Genomic DNA, 13,766 nt, shown 5'->3' with positions numbered 1-13,766 from the left:
TGCTTTCAGAATGCCTTATCTTCATTTGATACTGCACTTGTCCCTGCAGAATAGAGGAGCAAGGGTGCCAACATGCATCCTATTCTGCTTGTGATATTGGTTTCTAAAATTATTGTAGCTACATCCCATAGGGATCTTCCTCAGATTTCAAAGATGACACTGGCTGCATGGCTGCAGAGGGGTGCAGTGGGGAAATACTCAAGATAGCAATGGTACACTGGTTCCAGAACTGGAACAGCATAGCTATTGCCTGTGTGACCTGATAGAGGGATCTGACTAATGTCTCTGCAAAGCTTTGCGTTGTGCTTTGTGGACCTGCCAGCTACATGTTACTTCTTCAATCGCAGATAAAGATAGGTCCTGGATGTGTTTTGTCATATGTAGCAAGGGATACTATCTTCACTCCTAGCATCTTGTCACAGTGGCTACATTGAAATCGATTCAGTTAACTTGGCAGCTAAGTGAGACCTAGTTTAACTATTTCCTTGTTCGCCGGTGGAAAGGGGAAGGTCAGCAGTTAGCTTACTACAACAAACAACTGATAATCAGGGAACAAAAAGGAATTGGGAAAGATCTGAAAAATGTGTGTGTTTGTCCCCTGGATCAGGAACCACACATTGGAAAGCCAAGGAGCCTTGTAAAATTTAATGCAGGAGCTTAAGGAAGTAAATGAAACCAGACCAAACAAACTAGGTTAGGCAGGGGCCAGATTTTAGGTGAACTGTAATGAGAGGTGTATCAGCTTTCTGAGCTGTTCAGTCAGCAAGTTTTCTGGTGCTCAGTTTTTAATAAGATCTTGAAGTGTGCATCTGTTACACTGTCTGGAGAATTTCTCCCTCTGAGGTTGGGGGAAAAGTGCTGCTAGCAGCAAAATGATAGAAGTACTTTTTTAGCCAGTTTGTCAAAACCAATGGATGGTGGTGTTCTAGGAGCAGTTTTACACAGAAGAAAGAATGTCAAGCCACGATGAGAGAGACAAGGATTTTTTTTCTTCCTTGTTTTTGTATTTTGATTTTTCTTCTCTTATTTCTACACACATACACATACTATATACTTTGTGAATCTAAGAGAGAATTTGCAGTAAGGTAAGTCCTTACCTTTGATTGTGTTTAGGTTTATCAATGCTAGAAGGCGAATTCTTCAGCCAATGCTGGATTCCAGTTGTTCTGAAACTCCGAAAACAAAGAAGAAAACAGCTCAGAACCGACCAGTTCAGAGGTTCTGGCCTGACTCCATTGCCTCAGGAGTTGCTCAGCAGCAATCTAATGAGCTCACAATGTCAGATGGTAAGGAATACTGGCTAAATCACAGATAATAAAGTTAATGTCTCTCTAACAGGGAAATGAAGGGTTTGATACCTTCAGGGGGATGGGAGTTACTGGTTTTGTATCAAAATACCAAGAAACAAAGATGTGTCAGTTTTTCTCTCCTTAAAAATTGTCTGTTTTGTGGGGGATGTTTTATTGGAATTTCTGTTGAGAGACTGTTGCTGTTGTTTCAAAAGCTAGGAAATGACAGAACAAAGGTTGGATATCTCAGTATGTGTGTGAGCATCAGTACCACTCTGATTGGCCTGCAATTTCAGTTTTGTGGTTCCCTGTGCTATTCATTGCTGGAGGGACTGGGCATCTGCAGTTCTATGTGTGCCTCAATGAAGCATGAGTTATCTTGTTGAACACTGAGTTGCAGAGAAGCAGAGAAATGTAATAGAGACTTTGACTGAAGTAACTTAGCATCAGATGGAATGAATAGACTCAGGAAAGATAACTACATTAATCTCAGGAGGATCCTTTCTGTCCTGCTTGCCTGCTGCTTTATTACTTTTGAGTTTGTAGCAGCTTTTCCCTCAGTGTCCACTGGATCTAGCTTTATCCATTTAAGTCACCTTGTATCTCTTAAGAGCATTCCCATTTTTCTGCAATGATTTAAGCTGGAATACGTGGCAGAAATGGTCTTGTGGTGATTTGATTGGAGAATTGGTGTGATGGGTGTCTGTAACAGCTAAGTTTTAAGATTCTTGGGCAACTTAATTCTTGCATTTCCTGATATTTAAGTGTTTGACAACCTATATAACAATTACTTTAATTTGGTTCCTTAGGTTTTCTTCCTATTGATTAGAAACAAACTCTATTGTATGTAAATATGTATTACTTAAAATTAGAAACCAAGCAATGTGCTAAAGTACCTTGGTTGTGCTTCTCCAGGTGCTGTTGTAACAATCACAGCTCCAGTCAACATGAATGTAGACAGTCTCCAGTCTTTGTCATCTGATGGTGCTACTTTGGCTGTCCAGCAAGTTATGATGGCAGGGCAAAGCGAGGATGAGTCTGTAGACAGCGGTGAAGATGACGGAGGAGATCTCTCAACAACAAATATCAGTGGGCTGGTCTTGGATAACAGCGATTCTCTGCAGTAGGAAGCAAGAGAGTGTGACAAAATGTTTAGGGAAAAAAAAAAATGGACTGACTGACTGTTTTTATAGTTTGCACAGCAAACATTTTACACAAGTTTTATTTCTAATATGTTTTATATGTAGATATAGAAGGGTGCACTTTTTTGTATTTCCATAATAAGCTTAAAGAGTGTTTTTCCAGGTGCAGCAACTTCTTTCAAATGTGTTTTTTGTTTGGTTGGGTTTTCCTTCATTTCTCTTTCTTAGTTCTGAGAATTCTATCTAGCAACATAACGAACCACATAAGCACCCCTTTGGTCTTTGAATTGGAAGTGCTGCAATTTCTAAAGAGCTCTGCTGTTTCCGTCAGTGCTGTTATTTAACACAGCTCCTGAGGGGCGGGCGATGTAAATTTGAAGCATGTGACACTAGTGTTTGGAACTTGATCGTTAAGTTAGATGCATATATTTGAAAGATGCTTCTGCACCTTAAAAACTGCTAGTCTGAGGTGGACAGCAACACAACATGGAGAAGAAAATGTTGGTGTGTGATCCAGTAGCGAATGTATGGCAATTTAAATAAGTTTAGTTTCTCTCATAGTCCGTGAGCCTGTTTATCATTTGCTATAAAAACTCCTATTTTTACCTTGAGGGGGTTATTGGATAAAAAAAAAAAGTATTTTTATAAATTCACTAGGAATTGGGATGATGACTGTGTTAAGCAGGAGGGAGGAAGAAAAAAAAAAACACAACACATTTCCAGAGAGGAAAAATAATGTTTAGTATTCCTATTTGGAAGGTCTGAAAACTGACCAGATTAAATAAACAAGCCTGTGCTAGCATTCTATGATTCTCAGCTATCCCACAGTGATATACTATATTTGATAATAGCATAAGAAGGGCCCACTGTTTAATGGGATTTTGATATTGTCAAACCTTGATTTATATTATGTGTAAACTAATATTCAAATGACATTAACTCTGTATCTAGACTTGTATCTGAAGATGTTTGCTAAATGAGTATTCAGGTAAGTCAATTCAAACACCCACTACTTTTCCAGGTATTAGTTTGTACAACTGAATCTGAAAAATGAAAAGTTGCCTACTATACAGTCACGAATTCTGCTATCACTCAGCTGTTTTATTGCATTTGAACTATTTTCCCCTAGTACAAAGAGAAATGTAACTTGTGGATTGATACAACATTTCTTCAGATGGGAAGGTCACTACCAGAATGTACAGCAGGCTTTATTAGAGTAGAAAATCCTTCTGTGTGTCATTTAAAAACTAAGAGCTAGTGTTGAAAGCACTTGGGTTTTGGTAACAGTTCATTTCTTTTTTTTTACCCCCCAAAGCTCAGAGTCTCTGTCTGTTTATCCATAAACACTTACTTTTGGAAGTTTGTATTTCCCATTGTTCAGGATCAATAACAGATTCCAAGAGTCTCGTGGTATGCTCCACATCATATTTCCCTCCTGTCCGTTTGTCACAACGTTGGGTGAGATCAAAGCCAGAACTTCCTTCTGCTTTAGAGCAAATCTAGTCACATTTCTAATGTGACAGGGAAAAAAAGGTGTTAGCTTTTAGGATCTTTAGACATTGTACAAAGCCCTTGGACAGATGCAAATACTTAATTGCTTGATTTCTGCTCCACAAAGCAGGCATGTGCTTAGGTCCCATTGATTTCAGTTGGAACAGTGCATGTACTTTTCAACATGTTTAAATGGTTGGAAGCTGGTCTTTAAAGGTTGTCTTCCAAGGCAATTGTAAGCTGGTGTAAAGAAGAACTGCAGAAAGACATTTCTGTACCTTTGGCATATACATACCTGGAGAATAATACTGGTTTTCTATGGCTAGTAGCTGTTTTGAAAAAACTGGTGTTGGACTTTATTCAACACAAGAGATGTTTCTGCTATGGCTTTTGCTTATTCCTGGCTGAGGAATGCTGTAATTGCCTCTCTAGCTGGGGAGGTAATTTCTAAAGAACTTTTTTTCTAACTTCTCTGACTTGCCACTAATGTGCCATGTTTGTTAAAAAGGATAGATAGTAAATCCATAATGAAAAATGAAGTAAGGAGGCTTTGACATAACTGTGTCATAACTATGTCAAAGGCTATTGTCAAATCCAGTTTGATCCCAAAACATTTGGAAAGACATGTATCATGTACAAATCATGCTCCTTTGGAAATGTTCAACCCACTCTTCCTGCAAAGGATACCTGAGGTGTCTAGAACTGAGAGACAGATTCTGTGTTTTCCTTTTTGGTTCTTTTAGATTTCACTCTGAAGTGCTTCATCACCCCACAGTTTCTCTCAGAGAGTAGATGACATTTGTTGGTTTGTTTGGGTTTTTTATTCAGCTATCATGGTTCATATTTAACAGTGCATTAATCCTTGTACTTCTAGCATCTGGGCAGGTGAACAGTCTGCCTTCTCAGCATGTACAGGCCAGGGGACAGATATGTGCTTTTCCACATTAGTCAGTGCTGGAGGAACAGGCCATTTCTCACAATCTGCTTTCCCTCCCTGACCAGTTGATGCTCCCTCAGATTCACCAGCAGAGCTGGCCTGCTTTGAGGTAGTCTAGGAAGCAGCTTAGGCAGCAGGTCTGTTGGGATAGCAAGTAGCCAGTAGTGAAGGAAAGGGTAAACCAAAATGGGCAAAACTTCAGTGGTTTGGAGATAATGCAGCAATGGGCATTTGTCCACACTTCAAAACCAGGAGAACTGAAATCTGGAAAAGAAAGAGGGTATTAAAACTATCTACAGAGCTGTCTGGAAGAAGGTTCAGGAAGGTATAGTTTGTGCCACCTGGAACAAAACTGGAAATAACCAAGCATTAGGGATTGCAAACTCACGTAAGTTTGTTTTTCAGAAAGAAAGCATCATCTGGTTAGCTTTTTAACTCCCCCCACATTAGGTGCACTTGACATTTTATTCTTCTGAAACACTTGCCACCCTGTCTTCAGCTAGTTTATCAACACCTGAGAAGGGAGGTTGACAGAACTTACTGTGAAAAGGGGGATAGGGAATAGTCCTCCTGTCAGATAGAAACGCAGGAACACGAATTCCTAAAACTGATAAGAGTTTACCAATATACTCAAAAGCATTGCTTAACATATGGAACTCAAACCTTCAATTCAGTGGAAAGAAAGTAATGTCCTTCATATTTTTCCTGTGTAAGAAAGATTACTGGTTTCAGCAAAGCATCACTATGGTTCATTATCACATGGTTACAGTAGTTTAAAAGCCTTTATAGAGGACCTAACTTTAAAGCCATGTATAATCCCTACCCTGTCCCCAATTAAAGTCATTTTTGTATGTAATAGAATTGATTTATTTTTTTAAATCAGTGTAATTCTTCAGTTATGACTCTTGAAACTGCAGTGATTCAATGCCAGCCAGCAACTAAGCACCGTGGAACCACTTGCTTGCTCCTCCCCTTTCTTAATCAGTTGGGGAGCATAGTCGAGAAGAAAAACACCAAACCTCACACTAAAATTCGTGGGTTGAGATAAGAACATTTTAATAACTAAAATATGATAACAACAATAAAATATTAGTAATTGTAGTTGAAAGAAATATAATGGAAAGAGGAAGAAATAAAAACCAAGGAAAAGACAAGTGATATGCACTGCAGCTGCTCACCACCCACTGACCAGTGCCCAAGCAGTCATCACAGCATCACAGGATGTTAGGGGTTGGAAGGGACCTCTGGAGAGCTTCAACTCCACCCCCCTTGCCAGAGCAGGACGATATAATCTGCACCTCCTGGCCATTTCCCCCACAATTTATATGCTGAGCATGATGTTCTATGGTATGGAATAGCTCTTTGGATTGCTCAGGTCAGCTGTCCTGCCCATGCTCCCTCTTAACTTCTTGTGCACTTGCTCCCTGGCAGAGCATAGAAAACTGAAAAATCCTTATCTTAGGACAGTGACTAAACCATCAGTGTGCTATCAACATGATCTTCTTACTGAATCCAAGACACAGCACTGCACCAGCTGCTAGGAAGAAAGTTGACTCTATCCCAGCCAAAACCAAAAACTTTTACATTTTTTCATAATGTAATCTAGGTCATTAACCCAAAACAAGTTTATCAGTTCAGCTTTTCAAAGATTTCTGTAACAGGCAAGGCAATTTCCTGTTCTTTAACTTCAGGAACCCTGCATTTGAGTAAATCGATTCCAAGTAATTCAGAATGTATTTTTAAATTACTGTTCCAAAGAAATAATCATAATGGAAAACATTTAATGTCAACAAGCATCCCCCTGGCTCCGCAGAGAGTTTCTAGATCTGGATATTGGATCAAAGTGGAGTCCTGCTGACCTCAGGGAAACTCCATAAGGCTGCATGCGTGTCAGGCTGTGAAGTGCAGAGAATTGCTTCCTTATTCTGACCACTGGTAACTACTGTGAGAGCCCTCCAGCTTCATCTTTTCTGCACATGTAGGTTTTCTGCCAGTGGAAATCAGGGTGAGGATGAAGGGCTTAGAAGGACAGAAACTCATGATGGTCTGATGCGTACCACATACCAGTTTTGATGTTCAAAATATGACTAGAAGGCAGACATGCACCGAGGAATTAGTTCCCGGGTTGTGTGCTCTAAAAGTACCTTCAGGTTTATGGATATTCTAGCAGGGTAGGGCCACAAAGACGTGAATAAGGTACGAATAATACATCTGGGGGGGTTGTAAGAACTGAAGGCAGTTCAGCTTCCTGACTTGATGAACCTGACAGCCCAAAGGAGGAAGCAAAGGCTTCCCAAGGGATGGTAGTTTCATAAAACTATTAGACTCGTAGCACTGCAAAAAAACAGTGGTGTTTTGAAGAGGGGGAAAAAAATGAACACATGCATTTTATTGTGATTAAAGATTTATTTTCTGGAGCTGAGTTGTCTTGGGAGAAAAGAAAATTGTCTATGCAAATGTGAAAAATGTGTGGATTGCCCATTTTTAGGTGCTGTATTGTTGCTGTCTTTCTGACTTCTGTTACTTTGCTTAGTCCTTTAAACCTTTCAGCCTTTTATTCAGCCTAGTTTTTGGAGCTGAATGGGCCAAATGTATTTTTGAAACCCTGTTGAAAATGTAACTAACCTCCATCCCATCCCCAAAATCTCGCATGTTGAACAGTTAGTGACATGTTTTGATGCCCTAATAATAAATTCAAACTCTCACCACCTCCTAAAAGCAGAACACGTCCGTGAAAGTGCACGCTTAATTGCAGTGAGCAGACGATCAAATCGGCAGCAGCCGTGTGCTGAAGACACTTTGCTCTTCACTGTTCAGGGTAGCTGAAGAGTAAAGCAGGTTCATTTTGCCAAACTCACTAAGTGTGGTTTTCTCCCCCACCTCCCTCCACCTCAGTCAGCCCTTGGTTTGCTAAGCTCCTTTAAGTAGATTTTGAGTTTAATTTTAATTCCTTAAGCAACCTGAACATCCAATGTGAAGTGTAGTGAAACTGACACTTGTGTGCTCTTGAGTGATTACCCAAATCATGCTCTTTGTTCATTCTTGTCCACTGGGAATATAAAAATCTGCCCCATTTTTGTGACTTAGTTTTTTTAGGACCTGCTGAGCGATCACAGCTAGTTTTGCTAAAGAAAAGTAAGGTGTGAGAAAGCAGTGAAATGCTTTACCAACATTGTAGACTACTCTAAAGATAACTCAAAGTTAATAGAATCCATTTTTTCCAGGTTATGGTAGAAGTGGCCCATAAATATTCCTGTGGGTTAGCAACATTTGGTCTGTACAATCAGCAATCTTCAAAGTGTGAACCCTGTAACATTTTTCCCTTGGTTGGTAAGAGATTTTCAAGCAACTGATCTATCAAAGGATAAAATTTAAAGCTGAGAATATGCCTCGTGGATGATTTATTTTTACACTACTGTTCCCTGTGAACTGAAAAAGCACATTTTTAAACAATATTGAAAGACAAATGTTTCAAGAAATCTTGGACATAGTTTCATCAAACTGATTAACTAGTTCTTGGCCAGAGATAATCCTTGGTCTCTTTATTTGTGTGGGTTTACTTGTTTATGCAAATGAAGAAAAGAAACATTTACTAGTTCTTACTAGTATGGGGATTTTTATTATGCTTTTGTAATGCAGGATCAGCTTCAATGAAAAAAGAATTGGCAGGTAAATAGCCCATCATGTGTGTGACTTTGGGGTGGGTTGGTTGGGGTTTTCTCCTGTTGTTTCAAAATGGTTAATTAAAATGGCATGGTCATCAAACTTTCAGCGATGGTTCCAAGCATATATGGTAGTGACTTACTTGAAAATACTTCCTCTGTACAAGTCCCATGTGTTAACTTGTTTAGCCAGATAGATTGTGATGCACTTCTGAAATTGCAGTGTTTTACTAGATCAGAAATCTTCAGCAAATGAGCAGCCTTTTCTTTAAAGGCAGTGATTCCTCTCTGGCAAGAAACCCAAGCTCACTTCATCCACTGTGTGTAAGTCTTGTTCAGCAAAGGGGTGCTCAGAAGAGGAGATGTACTACTGCTTATCATGGAAGCATTTTTTTATCTGCTCTAGCTTCCCCAGCATCTGACATTGTGACATCCAAGTGTGATGCCCAAACAGTGCATCCCTGAGCCCAGTACACTGGCTGAAGGGACAGCCTTGTGATGCTGTGCCTTGCTTTTTACATCCCCGTTGACTAACAGCTGGATGGGGGCTTGCAGAGTGTGAGCACCTTCCTTTAAATTTCATGGGCTATGTCAAAACTGCTGAGGTGACCAGGCCAGCTTCTCTGTCAGCTTTCTTGACCAACACTGCAACAGATTTTCTCATACCTTAAAAGAACCTGTAGTTCTGAGCATCATTGTCCATTTGCTTAGAAAATGATCTTCTTATAGGTGTTTACTTACTCCAGAGCACGTTCCCAGGAATTTTGGATTACACTCTGTTATTGCAGGGTTAATCTGTAATTAGCTGAGCAAATGTGTGTTCCAGACACAGGACTATTTGATCATTTCTTTGTCTGACCTTAGAGGAGTGCCTGAGAGTAGTGCAAGCAGCTCCTGGTGAAATCATTTGAAATAGTTTTAACTCCAGTGCTGCCAGGGAGCATTTTTTTTGCTTAATCTGAAGAGAATAAAAACAAACTTAGAAAAAAAGCCCTACAGAGCAGATTGTTTCACCTAGATTATGTCCTGTATAATGTATTCCTAGCCTGCTGGTTTCAAATTCCCCCCTGAAAGATGCATCTCCCCCTCAAGAAAGCATTGCAGGAATTAGAAGCGTGGTCTCATAAGTAACTGATGAGCCAGTTGGCTTTTGTGAAGAACCTGCTTACAAAACAGTAATTCTTCGGTATGCAACAAATTGTAACCAACTTAAGCGTGACTTAGGACTGTTTCTAAATACCTCTCTTTGTAGAAAACCCAAGTGGCATCCTGAACACAGGGCGTAAAATGAGGATTCTGCAAAAAGTAAGAGACTGGGACAGATACCAGGTGCTATAGTATTTAAAGTCCATATTTTCTACAAGTTCAGAGTGTGTAAGGTATGCAGGATCAAGCCTGTGGTGCATTTAAAAACCAAAATGACAAAGCACCATTTGGATGCCCTACTAAAATGTGAAAACAATGTGGCCTTCCTAAGTCAGATTTGGTTTGTCTTCCTGATGCAAATATGATGTGATTTAAAGCTTATGAAGTAAACAGGGAAATTTTTCTATGAGCATTTCTCTTCTATGTTGGGTTTTGGATTTCTGTGCCACTACTAGCACATGTCAGAAGACTGGGCTCTTGGACCTACTCCTGACCATTATTCCTAGTACCTTTATAAAGCTGATGACTGAGTCCTAAATAGAAACTGATGCATACACTGAATGTGATAATAGTGTTTAGTTTAGAGACATTTTTGTTAAGAGCCAAACATTTTAAAACTTAGACTTTTTTAATAGTAATGAAAACCACACAGCTCATACTTAAACTGGTGACTGACCTATATATGCCATTTTCGCTGTGCACCTCACTGCCACCTTTCACCACAAACTACAACCCACAGTGGCTCCCCTTAAAGTCTTAACTTTCATCAGACTGGGTTTGCTATGCACTTCTGTGTAGCTCAGGCTACAACCTTATTTGGTCTTTAAGATTGGCACCACTTACTTTCAGCAGAGGCCAGCACACAGAAAAGACAAGAGGACTTAGTTGTACAAAAGCAAAATCAATTACTGTGCAGGTACTGTGTTTTCTAAGATGCTTAAGAGTATATGTGGTTCTGTGGGTGAGATCCAATTAAGGCCAGGAGAGAGAGAGAAAAATATTTCTGTTACTGGTGTCTTTCTATTTTTATACAGGAACAAGAGGGTGGGGGGTTTTGTACACAAAAAGACTATTTTGCACAGCCTATTCTGATTAACTCGGTGCTGTAGCTGCACTGAGGACTAAAGGCTCTTGAAAACTTTAAGGAGCTTCTTCAAGTGATACTCAGATTTTGAGGAACTGTGCTGGCATGTGTTAGATAATACCTGTGATGACTTTTCAGCTTTTCAGGACTGCTGACTCACTTGTAAACACAGTGACATATTAAGCAGCTGTGGAAATAATCATTTTCCTCTAAGATGCTCCATTCTGGTTTCAATTCCTGTTTGGTTTGGTTTGGTGTGTTTACCACACACACACACACACATACCCCTTCCTTCCTTTGAAAGCTGTCAGCAATTAATCCTTGATTACAGGCCCTAGATTTTCCCTGTCTCTTGAGCTTTTCAACTGTGAGTGGTGCTGAATAATGACTCCACAAATCGCTCCCAAGATTCAAGGTCAGCAAAAGCCCAACAGCCTTAGAGAACTGAGCTGTGGATGCTGTTGGGGATGCAGTATTGGAATGACAGCTAAGAAGAGGCTGTTCTTAGCACAGGACACAAGGGTAAACAACTTTAGACCTTTCTGCATTCTCTTCCCAAACTGATTTGTGTTATTTTGGTCATGTACATGCTTTTTGATAAACTTTGTGTTTGCCCCACTGAAAGGTCTTGGTCATAAAAGTAAGTGTATTTAAATACTCTGCATCAAAAAGTATGCGCTCAGTAGGGCAATGTGCAAAACCCCTCCCTACTAAATAGTGCAAATCCTTAGTTAAAAGAAATTACAATGAAAAAAACCAGTGTCCAGAAAGCTCCTTTGCAGTTTGACATTTCAAAAGTAAAGCACATGCTGCATCAAGTGTGCATGTGTTGAGTTTGCCCTGAAACTCTTTACCAGCAAATCCTTCTTCATAGGCAGCCCCTTGCTTGCTGTTCTGTAACCTTGACTAAGATAACCCAAGTGTCAGCTCCCCTCCTCTCCCCAAAGGGCATTTTGGTGTCCTCTGGCCACGCACATAGAAAGAGGAGAGGCTGTTACTGGTAATACAGAGACCATCTAACAATCAGGGCTGCTCTTACTACTCCACAATATTGTTTGCAGATTCTTCTTGATTTTTTTTCCTGGTTTGGTTGGGGATTATTGTTTGTTTGAGGTTTTTTTTTTTTGGTGTTTTGTTTTGTTTGTTTTTTCCTTTTTTTCATTGTGGTGTTGAACCAAAGGGATCTGGGAAGAAGTTGCATTTTAAAAACCTGCTTCAGCTCAATGTCCTGCTGCAGGTTGTACATTCTACTTCATAAGCTGGTTGTTTTTCTTCTGTGGTGACTCAATCACATTTGTGTGTGCAAATTTAGTTCCCAACCTCGTGCCACTTGCTGGTTAGCACAACGCTAACCTTGCATCGGTACCACACTGGCAGGCAGGTCCTGGTCATAGCACACAAACACGTGACATTTCCTACAAGCAACAGATTTCAAAGGTACAGCACCACATTTTACCTTCTGATGGCCTTTTACTCACTAATAGTTCACCTTCATCTTTTACAGCCTTATGAGGCAGGAACTGAGGGCATGCTGAAAGGGCTGACGCCCAAAACATGTTTCTTTTTAACCCCCTCTAATACAACGAAGCAAGGCCCTGTCTGTTCCACAAATAACTAAGCAGCAGTAATGATCTCTTACAGAGTTACCAGACCCTGAAGAGCACAAACAAAACCAGCTCCACCCCAGTTTGATCGTGCTGTATGTGAAGATCAGTTCCTTTAGGAGTGGCAAATTTTGGCTTTTGACTTGGTTTTTCAGGGCTAGTTTAGAGATGCACAACAGTCTGTATGCTGCTTTGCACTTAAAAAGCATGTATGGCTCCTTACCTGCACACACATGCCTGGCTGTGATGCAAAGTTACAGTGGCCATGCAAATGTGCAACCACAAAACTATGCTGATGTCCAGACCATGGGAAGAATCCCATCTGGAAAAACTATAAATACCAATACCAGCAATATTGTGTCTGGAATGTAGAAAAGCACACGGGTGATTGATATTGGAGAATCCAGGATAGCACCCATTCAAATAAAGCATGCTGAAAACCAAGACATTAAACATAAATGAATAAATTCTGACAACTGAATGGTTTGTCATCTTTGAACAGCTCTTGGGTTTTTTCCTTTTCTCCCTGTGCTGCTGCAGTTGTTCATGGGAAACAGTAGCACAGTACAGCCTCTTGTTTCCACGTGATGAGATACAGAGAGAGTTCCTGCAAGACTTCCCGGCAGGGTCTAGAGATGCAAGCTGTCCTCACATCACAGATGGTGGCAGAGAAACCAAGGTGTTCCACCACCTCCAGTGGGTGTCTTGCAAAGAAGCTGCTGGGGACTTCTTTCACAGATGTTTGAAGAGAGCTCCTCGTTGTTCCCATGCTGACCCTCATACAAAACCAGTATTATTCAGAGGTTGCTGTCTATTGGTCATTCTCTCCTGTTCAAAGGTCATCAGTCAGACATGGTGGGGGAAGCGGTGTGACAGATCAGATGCATGATGACAAAGAATAAATAGTCTCAGCTGCCCACCCTCCTCCCCAGGTGACAAGGAGTCTGCCCAGATGGCTGGTGACTCCTCCTCACAATTGCTACACTTGCACACTGCTTTCCTTAAATGCTTGGCAAACACAAACCATGGCCTAAGATGCAAGCAAAGGACGTGAATTCATTCAGCTCCTTGTAAGTGCCTGCACAGCATGTAGTTAAAATCCTTGGTACTGGGAGGCTTTGATAGCAGCAGGTGGTGTCTGCTCTCTGAGCTGACAACTTTAACCTTACTGAAAACTTAAACGATCTTTTTTCAACCACATGGAGAAGAGTGGATAGGGAAGCAATGCCAGGCTAAAACCCCCTTCCCTGTGACAGAAACACATCCTCTAGGTATAGGACAGGGACACGAGTGAGTCTAGGGGCTCAGCTGGTGCTGAAGCTGGGGAGCCCCAGCAGCTGTCTGGACCTGAAGTACATGGAAGCACAGGCACCCTCACTGCCCGGGGAAGGTGATTTCTGCCCTCCCCCCA

At 40.7% G+C, this 13,766-nt stretch overlaps 1 protein-coding gene across 2 annotated transcripts in view; it reads left to right on the top strand.

The window, feature by feature from the left end:
• Positions 1–5,917, top strand: part of PKNOX1 (PBX/knotted 1 homeobox 1) — a 50,725-nt gene extending 44,808 nt beyond the window's left edge. For both annotated transcript variants that reach the window (XM_054165793.1, XM_054165795.1), the window contains 2 exons: positions 1,114–1,286; positions 2,205–5,917. In XM_054165793.1, the coding sequence (XP_054021768.1) occupies positions 1,114–1,286; positions 2,205–2,416 (385 nt within the window). In that variant the 3' untranslated portion in view covers positions 2,417–5,917. The remainder of the gene's footprint in view (positions 1–1,113; positions 1,287–2,204) is intronic.
• Positions 5,918–13,766: the final 7,849 nt, after the last annotated feature.

This window comes from Dryobates pubescens, chromosome 12 (assembly GCF_014839835.1).
Source record: "Dryobates pubescens isolate bDryPub1 chromosome 12, bDryPub1.pri, whole genome shotgun sequence".
Taxonomy (NCBI): Eukaryota; Metazoa; Chordata; class Aves; order Piciformes; family Picidae; genus Dryobates; species Dryobates pubescens.
This window is presented reverse-complemented; position numbering and strand designations above follow the sequence as displayed.